This window comes from Mytilus edulis, chromosome 3 (genome assembly GCF_963676685.1).
Source record: "Mytilus edulis chromosome 3, xbMytEdul2.2, whole genome shotgun sequence".
Classification (NCBI taxonomy): Eukaryota; Metazoa; Mollusca; class Bivalvia; order Mytilida; family Mytilidae; genus Mytilus; species Mytilus edulis.
Genome location: NC_092346.1, coordinates 26,577,596 through 26,593,465, shown reverse-complemented (window position 1 = coordinate 26,593,465; position 15,870 = coordinate 26,577,596). Strand labels below are relative to the sequence as shown.

At 32.2% G+C, this 15,870-nt stretch overlaps 1 protein-coding gene across 1 annotated transcript in view; it reads left to right on the top strand.

Annotated features, from left to right (window-relative positions):
- The window catches only part of LOC139516107 (dual serine/threonine and tyrosine protein kinase-like), a 162,217-nt gene extending 148,649 nt beyond the window's left edge, over positions 1-13,568 (top strand). The window contains exons 19-20 of the mRNA XM_071305960.1: positions 5,756-5,993; positions 12,825-13,568. Of these exons, the coding sequence (XP_071162061.1) occupies positions 5,756-5,993; positions 12,825-13,229 (643 nt within the window). The 3' untranslated portion in view covers positions 13,230-13,568. The remainder of the gene's footprint in view (positions 1-5,755; positions 5,994-12,824) is intronic.
- The last annotated feature ends 2,302 nt before the right edge of the window (positions 13,569-15,870 follow it).

The window sequence follows — 15,870 nt, the reverse complement described above, 5'->3', positions numbered from 1 at the left end:
TCTGACAGTAAGTTCAGTGCCACGGATGGCACGAACGCTGGTGCTTCATAACTCAGCTCAATCTTAACAGGAATTTGTTTTTTCTTTTGAGGTCCTGCTACTTCCTTTACAGCAGTTGATACAGGAAGTTTATTGACGAAATCTTGCACACGCTGGAGCGGGTCCTTCTTTTCGTCAGGGAGATCGCTAAACGCTTGGCTGTCATCGTATTCCAGGATACGAGCCTCGGCTTCTGCGGCTGTAGCCTCTTTGCGTGCTTCTATAAGGTTTAACTTGGCCTTCAGCTCGGATTTTTCTCGGCTTACACGTGCAGACTCTTGTTTGATTTGTTTTTCTAACATTGCTTCTTGTTGTAGGATAAGTGAATGTTGTTCAACAAAGGCTATTTTTGATTTAGCGGCCTCCGTCTGCTTTGGCACGCTTCCTCCGTGCTAGGCTTGACATATCCGATACGTTAGAGCTACCGCTGTGGGAGGTTTTCTTACCCTTTGAGCCTGGGGTCCTTGTTTTAGTTGATTTAGCCTTAGTGAGGGCAAGGCGATGCTCGTGTAGAGATTCCATGGCCAGTTCCACTTCGGACAGACGAAGATCCAATGTGAGGTTACATGCGTCTATGTCTTTTTGACTGTCCAAAGTTCTTGTCCTTTTTAGGAAGTCCAGATAGTCGTCTGTGAGCCTACGATAATTTGTACAGGCTTTTACAAAATTGTCCTGAATTGTTAAGACTTGCTGAAGTTCATTGGGAGGTGTGGTGATTTCCAATAACTGGGTTGTTATATCTGACCAAAGGGCCTCTAGTTCCTCACAGAACTTGTTACGTTTTTCTGTGTAAACTCCTTTACCTTTTTCTGTGCGGTAACGCACTCGCCTAGTCTCGACATTTTCATTTGAAGGTGTTGTGTTAGACGGATTTTGTAGTAGGTCTAGATCTGGGACATTTCCCTCTGGGAGCTGAACCTCTTCTTGCTGTTCCGCGTGACTGGGATCCATGATGTAAATCGGCAATGTTTGTTCAACGTTGTTGGTTTGCTGCCTATGACGCACAAGCTGTGTTGCGTAGTGTCGATGTAACAGCTACGAACGATGCTCCGTTGTATTTCCTGATCAGGAGATGTGTAGACAAGATGTTGTCAATTTACTATGCTGAGCCGGACTCAACTAGTTTAACCAGGTGACTGCAATCGCAATCTCGATGAATATATAACGAACACAACTTGTATGGAAATTGTAATTATAAATTCCACCAGAAAGGTTTACAAAGTAGTATTTTAGTAAACTGAAAGAAATAAAAATACAATATTTTGCAATGTGTACAAATTAAATATGAAAGTTAAATACAAGATTATTAACATGATTAATCGAGTCAAAAACGAAAGTAGAGTTTACAGTTCGAATTTCTCGGAAATAGATAACTTACAGTTTTTATGTATTTATAAATCACTTAACCAAAAATATCGGAGTTAAAAAACAGATTAATTTATCACAGTTTATGAATGAATCAAACGTACTTGACAGTGGTATGTCTCGGTTTCCTCAAAAAGTAGAAATGTCGTCCATTTTCCATGAGTTGAAATATTGATGCGGACGGTGTCACAGAAATTAAAGGTGGTCGATAAATACGGTGATTTAAGAAATCGGCCCAGTTCAATTTGTTCCGGATAAATATGAAAACATGTAATAAACATTGAATGTGGAACAGAATAGTGATCGTGTCTGGTTCTGTTGTATTTAATAGACCAGTTGCCAAGTTTATACTGATACTATTTCATGTATAAAGAGTACGGTATTCTATTCGCATATTGCTTTCTCACTGATGAATACCCACATCTCTTTATTCATATGTAAAATGGATATATCCCTTGATTGAATAGTAAACCGACAATAATAAGATAAATGAAAACAATTATTACAAGTAAAACATGTATAATCTTACAACTAATATATATGCAAAATAATTACAAAACTGGAGACTAACAGCTGTTTGGCAATTTGAAGTTAAAATTGAGTTATCTTCTTTTCATATCAATATAAAAATTTAAATTTGGGGAAAAGATACAAAGACTTATGTGTAGAATTTGTATCGGATCGGCCAAATACAAATACAGGTGCAAAGTAGGTGTAGCCCTAAGTTAAATAGCGGAACCTTTGTTGTAAGTTGAATTAATACTTTTAACCTGAATTTAAGTCTGTCTGATCATCCTTAGAGGAAGTATGAATATATATTGTGTAGCAATTTAAAGACCATCTACCAAGTATTAAAATTAAAAGAACTTCAAGACGGGCCTCAAGGGCAGAAGTAGCAGCACCTATTCGAAAATAATGACCATTGTAGTAATCACTAGATATGCATAACTTATCAAGTAAAATTTTGACATGTGAAATGAAAAAAAAAACTATTTAAAGGTTTTCTATCTTTAAAAATAAAAAAAGGACTCTGTGTGACTGCCTCAACTCATGGTATTTCAATGTAGACAAAACAGGACATATAATATAACCTGTTCTGTAAATTGGAATAGTTATTCCTTGTCTGAAAGAATTAGTTTTTACTTTTTAAGAGTAACAAAAATACAGTCGGTAGTGATTTGCAAAACATTGCAGCATAAGTGACATTCAGGATCAAACTGGTTCATTACAGTGAATTCATGGCATCTTAAAAATCAAAAACGGTTGTTTTACATCCAGCCTCTAACATAATACTGGTATCATTTCTCAAAATTTATATTTGTAAGTATGTATTACCTCGCTAACGCTCAGTATTAAGATATTGACATATTTATGCCTACCCATGTAAAAATGAGCATAGATCATGGCATGAAAGAATTATTTCTTAAGTAACACATAGGTGAGAGAGTGATTGAGCATATTGTTACTCCGAGTTGTCAACCGTGGCGAAGCCAAGATTGACACTACTTTTTTGAGGGGTACCAATCTTCTTTATCACCCTTTCCAGCTATGTATTATTAAATTTATCATCATTATTGTCTTTTACAGATGAATTTTATTGAACAGTATTTTCTATGACGTCACGTACTTAACTACGTTACTGGTATTAGAAAAATCAAAAGTGAAGCAAGATGTTTTATTTATTTTTTTACAGTCAAATTATAGAATCTGAGCCAAAACGTAGAAACTTATGTATTATCTTTAATAACTTTAATAAAAATATGGCATTTTAACGTGAAGTTTAATAAAATAGATTGTTTCCCCGAGAAAATAGTTTATGGCATCCTTCATCCAATTAAGCATGTTTTTATTTTTATTTTCTTATATGCTGAGTTGACAACATTATAAAGTGAGATGAAAATAAATAAGCTAATAAAAGGTTTTTTTACCTGAATGAAAACGTTGACAACATTCAGTGCTGCACTATATTAAAACAAATAAAAACAATTGAGTTGTGAATTTTATATCTTTTGGTTTATTTCATTTTATTTCTGTTTAAGTGAATCGATAATATTATATATATTTTTCCCTTTTTAACAGGTTTAAAATATATACTTGTAACAATAAGGCAAAATATGATCATACAGAATTACATCAGTAGGATTCTGATTATTAACTTTACCGAAATTTTATTGCATTCAAACTAATGATTTATTCAAACCCATTGACAGTGTGTTTGTTTGATTTTTTTTTATGAGAAATAGTGTGCTGTGATTTCGAAATATACAAAATATCAGTTTCTGAATTAAATTTATTTTATTGTCAATGTTTATTGAATACAGTTTTGGTAAAATTAAGGGGGAAAATGATAGTTTTCAATTTTGATCCAAAAAATATGTGAAATTAAAATGATTAGTTTTTATTCCTTTTTCTTGCTACATAATTTTTCAATTATTTTTGTAAACTGATTTGAATACAACGCCGTCGCAGTAATAACAGTTTACAAGAAGAACGAAATTTACATCGCATGTAAATTGATTGCTGTGAAAATATAATTCGGCTTTCAATTAAGTTCTGATAATATAGTATGTAATAAACTATGCAGTTAATAGTTATTCAATCATTTCATACTGTACAGATGAATAAGTTTTTAACCACGTTAAGTCTTAGGGCAGACAATAACCAACAGAGTATGGTAGATTAACTGTATATCACCACCTTTGAATGTAAAATAGCAAGACACAATCGGTTTAGTTCTTTGCTTTAAAAATCTGCAAATTTTTAAAACGAGTAGCAATTAATGTGTGAGATGTTAATTTTAACATAGAATTATAAGAGATTTATTGCATTATTTAGAATATTTTAACACAATTAATACTGTGTTTCTTCGAATCAATTGTTCAGCATGCCATGTAAGGGAAGATAACATTAACAGTAAACAATTTTAATAAAGGAATGTTAAAGAAACTTTCAATTTCAATCTCTGTAACACCATTTTTTTTTTCTTTTCATTTTCTAAAAGCATAAAACCTATCCTTTCATATTTTATTTCTTTTTTTTTTTGGCAATTTTGAACACGACTCTTTAGAAGCTTTAAAAAGCACGGTGACTCATAGTTTTTATTATATTTTTGAAAAAAAGCATGATAAAATTTATGTTTTGAAAAAATATAAGAAAAAGCTATCATAGGAAATCTACACCGATGCATTTAAAGATACATATATACCTTTTCTTTTCGACAACGTGCGCTACTGGATGTCCTTCTATTTTTTAAATCAACTAATCAAGACACGCTTTTAGTTATTCTTATGAACTTTATAGCTTCAGTGTTCGTTCTTATCAAAAAAGTTACACGCTTCAATCATTTGCGAGTACATCAAGTGGTAAAAGCAATATTGATTGCTGGTCATAAAGTGGTCATGCATTGACTTTCACGATCAAAATAATGCGTTGCCTGATCTTTCACGATCACGTTTGATGAAAAGTCAACAAATTTCAAGGTTTTTATAAGCATATGAACGATTTCAATGAAGAGCATACTTTCATTTGACTGTTCTATCGGACACACCAAAGATTAAGTTTCAAATGATATATTTGAATATGCCCATTATAGGTACAAAAAACGTGCCAGTCATATGTGTTTTTATATGAATCCCATAGATATGTATTGCGCCTTTTGTGTTTTCTCATCAAGTACTGCATATTTTCTTTATTTTATAGCACGGTAATGTTGAATCATTTTGACAGACATATTTGTTTGTTCGGATTTGTTCCACGTTTTGAAAATTTAGCAATTTTTTTCACATATTTTGAAGTAAAATTAACATTTAATTACATTCACAATCCCATACAAGAGCTTTCACGATCCAATCACATGAAAATGATTTGCGCTAAGTGATCTGCCTTTACAAAATTAAACACTTAAATTGATTTTAAATCTTATTTTTCTAGGTTTTGATATAAAAACTGTAATCTATATGCAGAATAGAAGTACGGATGTAACAAAAAGTAAATCAAAAAAATACTACACTCCGAGAAAAATTCAAAATGGAAAGTCCTGATCAAGTGTGAAAATCCACAGCTCAAAAACATCAAACGAATGAACAACAAATGTCATATTGCTGACTTGGTACAAGCATTTTCTTATGTAGAAAATTGTGGATTAAATCTGGTTTCAAAGCTAGCTAAACCTGTTACGTGTATGAATCCACTGTGACATACGGTTATGCATAGCTCCCCCATAAATAGAAATGACTATCTTCAAGTTATTTTACTAGCATCAGGTCTTCATTTGATGTACCAGGACTAGTGTATTCTAATAAACGAGGTAGAATATTGTAGATACTAAACTTTTTTTCAATATTCATTTCAGAAAATTACGACACCAGAATATAGTGGCCCTTTATGGTTTTTCAGTTGTTGATGAAAGTCCTGGAAAAAGTTTTCATGTTTTTACAGAAGTGTGTGATAAGAAACTTGAAGATGAAATATTGTGTAAACAACTTACATGGCGAATTCGACAGAGATACCTTGTGGGTGTCTTAAATGGTATTGAATACCTGCATCAAACAGGATTTGTTCATAAGAACATCAGATTGAGCAATATTTTGGTAAATATCTAAATATATTAATAATGCCGCTTGTCAAAAAAGACATACACATATCAGAATTATAATTTTGTTAGCCATGCATATATAAGAGAAAAATAAGTGATGTTTGACTCAAAACACTTGAAAGGTCAAATCAAATACCAAAATATAAGACTTGAAAAGTACAACCAAAAAAAACGTATGAAGATCCTCACCCCAGCTAGTTTTCTTTTACAAATGATGTGTTCAGATGATATATGTTTGTGCCTAATGCATGATTTTTACGCATATATTGGAGGAATCCACTCATTAGTCTGTAATTTTGTCATTGAAATATGCATGTTCCTTTAAACAAATCATATTTTGTTACATCTATGTCAATTTTACAAAAAAAAAATCAGGATATTTTAGTGTTTTTTGTCTCTTTTACGATAAAATCTTTAAAAGAAATGACTATGATTTTTAGCGCATTTCAAGTTTGTGATTGCGCTGGTACACTTAAATTTACATTTTTAACTAATGTACAAGTAAGAACTATTATTTTAATACTAGTTTTCAAAAACTCACTGCACATTTATTGAAAAAAAAATCATAATCCCCCCATAATAACAGTTTCAAATGCACTTTTTTTTAAAATATTCCTTATAATTCGAAGAAAAAAAAGTTTTTTTTACAGAAAAATCACATGTCAGTAAGAGGCTACTTGACTATAAACTGATAATGATAGAAGTGTGATGCACATTAAATCACATTGCTGGTATTCTGAGGATTAATTTGAGCTTAACCACATCTGTACGTCAGAAAATGGCGATGGAACGAGATTAAATGCCCCAAAACATCTTAAAATTTAGCTTTACCGGTAAGCTGTACCGGTCTGAAAGGGAAAGGGTTAAAGAAAAAGAAGGAAAAAATTACGTAGTATCGATTTCATTCATTCGGAACTTGAACTGCCGGGGAGTTTAAGTATTCGTGTAAAAAGAAAAATCAAACAAATACTGAACTCCGAGGAAAATTCAAAACGGAAAGTCCCTAATCGAATGGCAAAATTAAATGATTAAACACATCAATCGAATGGATAAAAACTGTCATATTCCTGACACAGGCATTTTCAACACGGAGCCTTGGCTCACACCGAATAGCAAGCTAAAAAAGGCCCCCAAAATAACTAGAGTTAAACTATTAAAACGAGATAACCAGCGGTCTTATCCATATAAATAAACATCTGCGCCATGAGCGCATGATACGCCCGACGTCTTGTGTGGAAGTTTTATGCAATAATCATAAATAGTTTCTGAGGAAGTTTTAAGCAATAACCATTTATTGTTTTTGAGACACGGCGGGACATGTGAAACCCCACACCCTGTTTTTTTTTACAAATATCACTAAAATAAAATTTTGAATCAAACCAAAAAGTATACAGATCTTTAAATTAGTATAACAAAGAAGTGTGTACAGTTTCAAGCAATAATCATAAATTGTTTTTGAGATACGGCGCGACATGTAAAAAAAAACCTCCCCTTTTTTACAAAATACTCAATAACTCAAAAATAAAATTTTGAGTCATCACCAAAAAGAATACAGATATTAAGATTAATATAACTAAGAAGTGTGTAAAGTTTTAAGCAATAATCAAGAAACGTTTTTGAGATACGGTGCGACATGTGAAAAAAAAACACACCCCTGTTTTAGTTACAAAGTGCTGTAACTCAAAAAGTTTAAATCTTATTTTCACCAAAAAGTATACAGATCATTTGACCATCATAAGAAACAACTATATTAAGTTTCATGAAATTTGGATACGTCGTTCTCAAGTTACGGTGCGACATGTTTACGCCGGACAGACGGACAAACGGACGGACAGACAGACGGACGGACACCGGACATTTGTATACCATAATACGTCCCGTCAAAATTTTGACGGGCGTATAAAAACTATAAAACTTATGAACCACATCAACAAACCACAACTTCAGAATATCAGATTCCCGATGACGTAAAATTGATAATAGAAAAGGATTTGGCATTGGAAAACTGAAATCACGTTATCGTGATCTATAGTTGTTTATTTCATTTTGTCTCTTGTGGAAAGTTTTCTCAGTGGCAATCATACCACATCTTCTTTTTCTATATATACACGCTAAACAAATGCAGTAAAAAACCATTGCATTAATATCATGTTGATTGTTTGACATTACATAACCTCAATTGTACTCAAATGTTAAGACAGCAAAAACGATCCATGCAGAAAACCAAGTAAGAAAAACTGGATAAATTTAACAAATAATGCCTCAAGTAATACGACATATCTTTTTTTGTGTAAATAACAACATAATCAGATGATAAAATATATCGAAAATAAGATTGTTTTAATGATTGGTTAATCTTTTTTTTTAGTTTGTTTCTTTTGTTAAACTAATGAAAACCTAGTTATGAACAACTGAATACTTTTATTCCTTACTTAATGTTTGATATTTTCGGAAATACCGCGAAATAAAATACGTCAGGCGAATGCATCAGCCATACGAAATCCGCTAAAATAATTAAATAGTATTTGTAACATTTGTTTACTTGACTTAAAGAAAGGATAATTTATACGTGAGATTTACTCTTCTGAGTTTTGAATGAAAAGGCACAACATGCTATTTAGTCCGGCGGCTACAAGCATATTTCAGACGAATTGTGCACATCCTGCTACAAGCATGAAATCTTACATAGACCTTCCTCAACTATTACTCTTTTATTTCAGATAGGGAGGCATTTGAAAAAAATGTCTCACTTCCGGTAAAATCCAAAATGGCGGACATCATACTTAAATAAGCTCTATATCGAAGGCTAGTATGTGAAAAGGTGTTATTATCATGCTACTACCATAATATTTGGTAACAACCTTTATATATACTACTTTTGGATATATGATATAGATAAGATGTTTTCAAAAACCCTACTTCCGGTAAAAGTCCAACATGGCGGACATTCTACTAGAATAAGCTTATTTTTAGGGAGGGTAATTGAAATGTCTTTAAATGTATTGCTACTATCATTACATTGTGCAGGAACCTTTCTTTTGTGCTTCTCGAATACAATGTATAAGACATATCTCTTTAAAACCCTACTTCCGGTAATATCCAAAATGGCGGACATAGAAATATCAATTTTCTATTTAATATTCAACTTTTTAAAAATGTAAAGAAAATGTTGGTTTTTTTTTGATTTTTTGATTTTTCATTAAACTTTTGGCTTCTAGTTATCCTCAAAACCACTTATTTTATTCTGTTGTAAATTTTTAAATAACACTTCCGGTAAAAATAACCCAATATGGCGTAAATTTCAAAAATGAGTCCTCAATCCATATCTTTGATTTTGAGTTTTAGATAGATTGATTAAAACAATATAAAATTACTAATTAAAAGTACTAAAACATTTTTTTCAATTTACTACTATTTAGCTAAAACATGTTTATTTACAGTCACCACCACATGCAAACAAAGCAGTGCACGGAAGACCCGATTTTCCGCATTAACAACGACCGCGACATCCTCTGTATCTGTATTCTGATGAATACGTTGTCGATAACAATTCTTGCTTTAATATAACATTTTGAGAGAATGCCGCCGATTTATTGATGAGGCGTAACAGCAGATTTGATGCGCGCACTACACTGTCGTCTACCTGATTCGACGCGATCACTATCTTTACAAAGAATGAGTTTGAGTATTGTGATGTTTTGCTTAGTGGAATGGCAAAACACTTAGAGTAATTCTTTACTTGCTTTTCCACAATATTTGTTGCGTGGTATTCTTCGAACTTCTTGACAGTTATGTTTCTCTTAGGACGTGCTTTTTAAAGAAATTCGTCTGGTTCAATAGCGGGAATCAGCACCTAAACCACTTTGTACATAAATATCAACTTCTAGCTTGTTTGTCTTGCAATTTCTGGAGGTCTTGTAGTTCCAGGTGGGCAAGCATATTGGAGACACACCCGTCCTCCCTTGACTTGTAATCTATGGTGATAAATCTTGACGGTGACGTTGTATCCTTTCTAGCTTATTTGTGTGTGTTACCATGTAGAGGTCCCGTGCTATGGCTTCATATTCCATCGTTGATCTGACGATCGAGATGTAAGCTGGTTTTTTTTTTGTAATCGTATTTCAAATTTCTTCTTCGAAAGTCTAGTGATGAATTTGCTTTCTTTGCCACGTTTAATATGTGGGTGGTCCATTTGAGGTCTTTCGAAATTTGTAGGTCTAGGTACAGGTTATGCTTGACTTGTTGAAGTACGTGTCATTTAAACTGTTGATTTTATGGAATTTGTTTCTGATGCTTAGGATGAAGCATTTTGTTGGCATTGGACCACATTCCCTAGAACATCCACAATGCACAAGCTTCAGACAAAATGATGAGGCCTTATTATTGCCTGAACTGGGTAGCATAATAGCCCATTCCAAGCTCGCCACCCTAAACAACTGCCTTAGTATTTTGCACGTTTTACATGCTGGACAAGACTAGACCAAATTGATGGAATACCCTCAATTAGTCTTCTCTTTTGCGCAAATAGTTATTTTCTTGATTCGTTAACCATGTTACCCCATCTGATAAGTTTGTGTGATCTTACAGTTAAACTTCGGTGATTTAGGCTGATCAATCATCATACTTTATGTTAAAGTCATATCTTCAAATACCATCAATGTCTCCCACGTAGTTTTTGTTTTTTTCCTTTTCAAGCAATCAGAGAACCATATCAAAACCGGTAAAGACATAGATCACAATAAGTGTGTGTAATCATTCATTGCCAGGTGCATTTGAAAGGTCATAGATATATATTTATCCAAAGTTTTTTGCCCTCCCAAACACAATCCATCGTTTTTTCTACCCATGTCATGGAATAGCGAAACAGTAATGACAGCATCATCAGTAACGACTATTCGAATCATGACTCGTGCAAGTTCGTGTTTCATTGCATCAGACACATGCACCATGATTCTATTGGCAGCCTCTTAATGTGAACATGGTGATAAACTTCACGAGGTAGATAAGATAGAATATCCTGATCATGTGTTATAAGAAGCAAGAGCCACATGTACATGATTTAGGGGAAATGGAATACACAGACGAATCCAGAGTCGAAACAAAATCCTCAAATTGGCAAAGTTTGCTGAGAGATGACGACAATAAGAAAGAACTTTTAAGTTTTCATTCGCAACAGCTTGCTCAATAGATTTTAACCACCACATGATGATGTTTCAAGCTTAGCACTATGTTTACATAAAGAGGCTGAACTTGAATCAAGATGCATGTGCCTGATGCAGTGAAACACAGACTTAATGAGTCATGACTCGAACAGTAGATACTGATGTTGCTGTCATTGCTGTTTCACTATTCAGTGACATAGGGGCAGACAAACTTTGGCTTGCATTTTGAAGTGAAAAAAAAGCTTCAGATATATATCTATCCATGACCTTTCAAATACACTAGGCATTGAGAGATTACACGTTTGCTGGAAAAGGAACTGCGTTGGTGACATGCATGGTGTTTGAAGATGTGACTCTATGATTAAAAATGATGATTGATCAGCTAACATCACCAGATATGGATTTGACAATGTCATTGATAGAACAATACTTGGTCTTGTTGTAAGATCGAACAATACTTGGTCTTGTTGTAAGATCGAACAAACTTATCAGATGTGGTTAACGAAGCAAGAAAGCATTGTGTTTTTGGAAGAGGAAATACTTATTGAGGCTATTCCCACTACTCGGTCTAGTCTTTTTCAGCAAGTATTGGTTCCTATGCTAACTAGTCCAGATGCTTATAAATGGCGAAGGGAAAGTATGATCTATGGGAACCTTTTGGACAACTCTTTGTGAGGCCTCTTTATCAGGAGCTTGTACATTATAGATGCAAGAAACAAAACCACGATTTTTTTAAATTTGGAAAATAAGCTCTCCGATTGTAAATAAACATGTATTTGCGGCCATAAATTAGACATTCTTAAGATGTTTAAGAACTTTTGTGATTTTATTTTGTTTTAATCAATCTATCCAGAACTCAACATCGAATATATGGATTGAGGACTCATCTTTGAAATTTACGTCATATTGGGTTTTTTTTGTACCGGAGTTATTAACTTTGTATTTAATCATATAAAGCTGAATAGCATTAGTGGTTTTGAGGATGACTGAAAGCCAAAAATTTAATGACCAGCTAAAAAAACAAATCATTTTCTTTCCAATTTGAAAAAAGCTCAATATCAAAATATAAAAATATCAATATTTCTATGTCCGCCATATTGGATATCACCGGAAGTAAGGGTTTTTAAGACATATGTCTTATACATTGTATGGATAAAAATCACAAAAGAAAGGTTCCTGCACAATATAATGATAGTAGCAAAACTTTAAAACACATTTCAATTACCCTCCCTAAAAATAAGCTTATTTTAGTACAATGTCCGTCATGTTGGATTTTACCGGAAGTAGGGTTTTTGAAGACATCAAATCTATATCATATATCCGAAAGTAGTACATAATAAAGGTTTGTACCAAATATTATGATAGTAGCATGTTTATAACACCTTTTCATATACTAACCTTCGATATTGGGCTAATTTAAGTATGATGTCCGCCATTTTAGATTTTCCCGGAAGTGAGACATTTTTTCCAAATGCCTCCTTATCTAATTTGATAATAACATTATTTGTGAAAGCACCAGTAGATCGCAATTTTTTTCTCCATCTCATATTGTCTTTAAAATATAGCACATTTCTTCATACTCTTTACTCATCTTTTGTCTTTTGATTTATTTAAAAATATAAATGTATAAAATCCGAATAAAAAAATGTGAAATCTATTTAAAGATTAAAGGAAAGGATGCGAAGTTATCGAGCTGTGGAATCATTGAAGAAGTCGCTCGTGGTACTATAGAAGGAATACCTATCGTCAGAGCACCAGAGGTTTACTTGGAGTCATACTGTGGATGTGAATCTGATATGTTTCAATTTGGTGTTGTAATTTGGGAAACATGGTATAAAAAACGTGCATTTTGTGATGAAAAATGGACCGGGGGAACTACATATGACGACTTCATAGACTCTATAATGCGAGGGGACCGACCTATGTTTTTAAAACCTTTACCTCAAACGCTTTTGGTCAGTGTGATAGACAATTGCTGGGATTCAGATCCTAATATGCGGCCTTCAGCTGTAAAGGTTCTTAGCGACCTTAGAAAGAATATCAATCTGGAAGCTCCAGATGAAGATTAAGTGAGTCTTTGTACGAACCATGCATTTACAAAAAAAAATAAAAACGTGGGCGGAAAAAACAACCATACAGACCTTACCGTACAATTTTGAAGTTTCCCTCATCTGATTTTATATGTGAGATATTTTAATTCTGCGTGTCTGGTATTCGAAAATTCTGTAGAAAAATTTGTTTATAATGATTGTAAATTACGCAGTTAGGTCCTCTTAATTATTAATATGTAGTGCATGCGTTAACTCTTTGATATTAGAAGAGTTTGGAACCTACTTTTTAAGATAATTTATTTGTTAGTTGTTTAAATTCTTGGTTTTCAGTTTCAGTGTTTAATCATAATTAAGAAAGTTGAAAAATTAACCATAAAACAAAGTGTATAAGCAGGCTTAACCGAGTGTTAATATAAAGCATTCAAAAATTCAAAAAGTAGTGCAAAATTCCTGAAACTTGAAAATCATTACTGTTTGATTACTAGTATAATACAGCATTTCATGAAAAGGGTACTATTTTATATTTCTTAATATTATCACTAAGCAGATACTCATTATCGTCAATAAACATAATTTACCTTACAATTATTCTGATGCTAATTACCTAATTTGATGCCATGTTAGTTTGTCAAAATATATTGATTTTTTTTTTAAATATATGCAAAAGCTAATTAAAGATAGCAGCCTTTGATTTATTACATGATGAACGCGTTTGTTCTGGTAAGACTTGTAAATGACACTGGAATCAAGTAAGTTGGAATGCCACACTTTCAAAGTTACACAGACAAAATCAAAAGGTAAAACCTAAGTTCAGACAGATTATTTTAGTGATATATATTTTTTTAATTCAGTGTTGATATACTAGTACTTTTTTTTCTACTTTTCCCTTGACGAGTTATTTTGGTTTTCTTTCTAAAATATTGTTTACTTTATAGTAGTTATTTTTATTGAATGTTTTGCATGTTTTATAAATTTAATATTGCATATGTTTAAAACATTTTAGTTTACATTTTACTTATGCATTCAATATTTTTAATAGATCAAATACTTTCAATCAGTCTTTCAATCAATATGTTGTGTCCTAGGAATAAATGAAGGTCTATTACAAATTCACCCTTTTGGCTTTTCTCATTGTTGAGTTGTAGACCTTTCAGCATAAAGCAATATAATTGTTTGGTTAAGTTATTTCCCTTTGTACAGAAATTGTGTAATAAATACGTATATATAGATAGATAGTCTATCAAAGATTGTATATAATCAATTGATATTTATTTTGTTTAGTCATGTTAGTTTTGAAGGTAGAAGTCACAGTTAGTATGTGGTATTTTATTTTTGTTGTGTGTGTTAATGTTTTAAATTTGTATTTGATCCTGTTTGGGGTCAATATTTGCAAATACTATTTTCATAAAATTATAATCTTTTTTTCATTTAAGGATATATTTCAGTATATAACATTGTGAAGATAAAGTTGTTGGCATTGATAGATAATTTGTAGATCTATATTAGTTTGTGAAAAATAAAATAAAAAAATATAAGGAACTATCAATTATATATATAAAGTTTAAATACACTAAGTGTTTTAATATTTTTCACCTTTTATCCAGATAACAAAACATCTGTTAATATCAATCTATATTGTATATGGTATTTAACTTTAATATACATATAAACATGTGCTACACAGCTACTTTTGCATAGGTACTATTTCTGTACTAAAACAATGCAGTACTGGAAATTTACATTTTATATTTAGTACTATTTCTTTACTTTAAAACTATTGTAATATTTAGGTACTTGTATTGTACAGTACTTGATTTGTACTAAATATTTTGGTACTGAATATTAAAAGTAGATTTCCAGTACTACAAATTTTTAGTACAGAAATAGTACCAATGCAAAAGTAGCTGTGTATAAAGGCTCAAATAAGTGAAAGTGAGCCCAGTAATGTCATATTTTTGTCGAATAGCTAATATTTTTTCAATATCAATATAATCTCATCAATTTATCGGACTGTTGGTTTTTTTTTGTGTGTTTTTCATGATAGATATAGTTATTTTTGTCCAGCCTGCAAAACGTTTTGCGAGAAAGCGAGTAAAAGCGAGGCATCGATAAAGCCGCTGTCAACATTTCGTTTCAGACTGTGATAATTTTTTATAGTCATCAATATCCAATATTTGCAAACCCATTGGAAATTAATGAAATTTGTACAGAACTTTGTGAATCATTTTGCAATTTGATTCGGGACTTTCCGATTTGAATCTTTCTTGGAGTTCAGTACTTTTGTAATTTTTACTTTTCAAATAATTGTATCCAGAACGAAATTTTGTAAATATTTATTTTGATTTTTCTGTATTGAACTGAGTTCTTTTTTAGGTTTTCATACAGTAAACTTTCAGTCTAAGTCTGAAGTTAATGTTTTTCAGTCATCAATAACTCAAACATTCGTTGAAATTTATGAAATTTTAGTATTACCAAAAGACAGTATCCAGAGCCATATTCTGAAAATATTTTCAGTTGGCTGATAAATTGACTTTTTCAAAAGGTATTTAAGTACATGGAGTCTGGGGATAAAGTTTGTCCCACAACAAATACTTCGTCAGACCTTCGTAGAGTCGTCTGAAACTATGTCTCAAGCAATGTATTTTTCTGAAAGAATGGA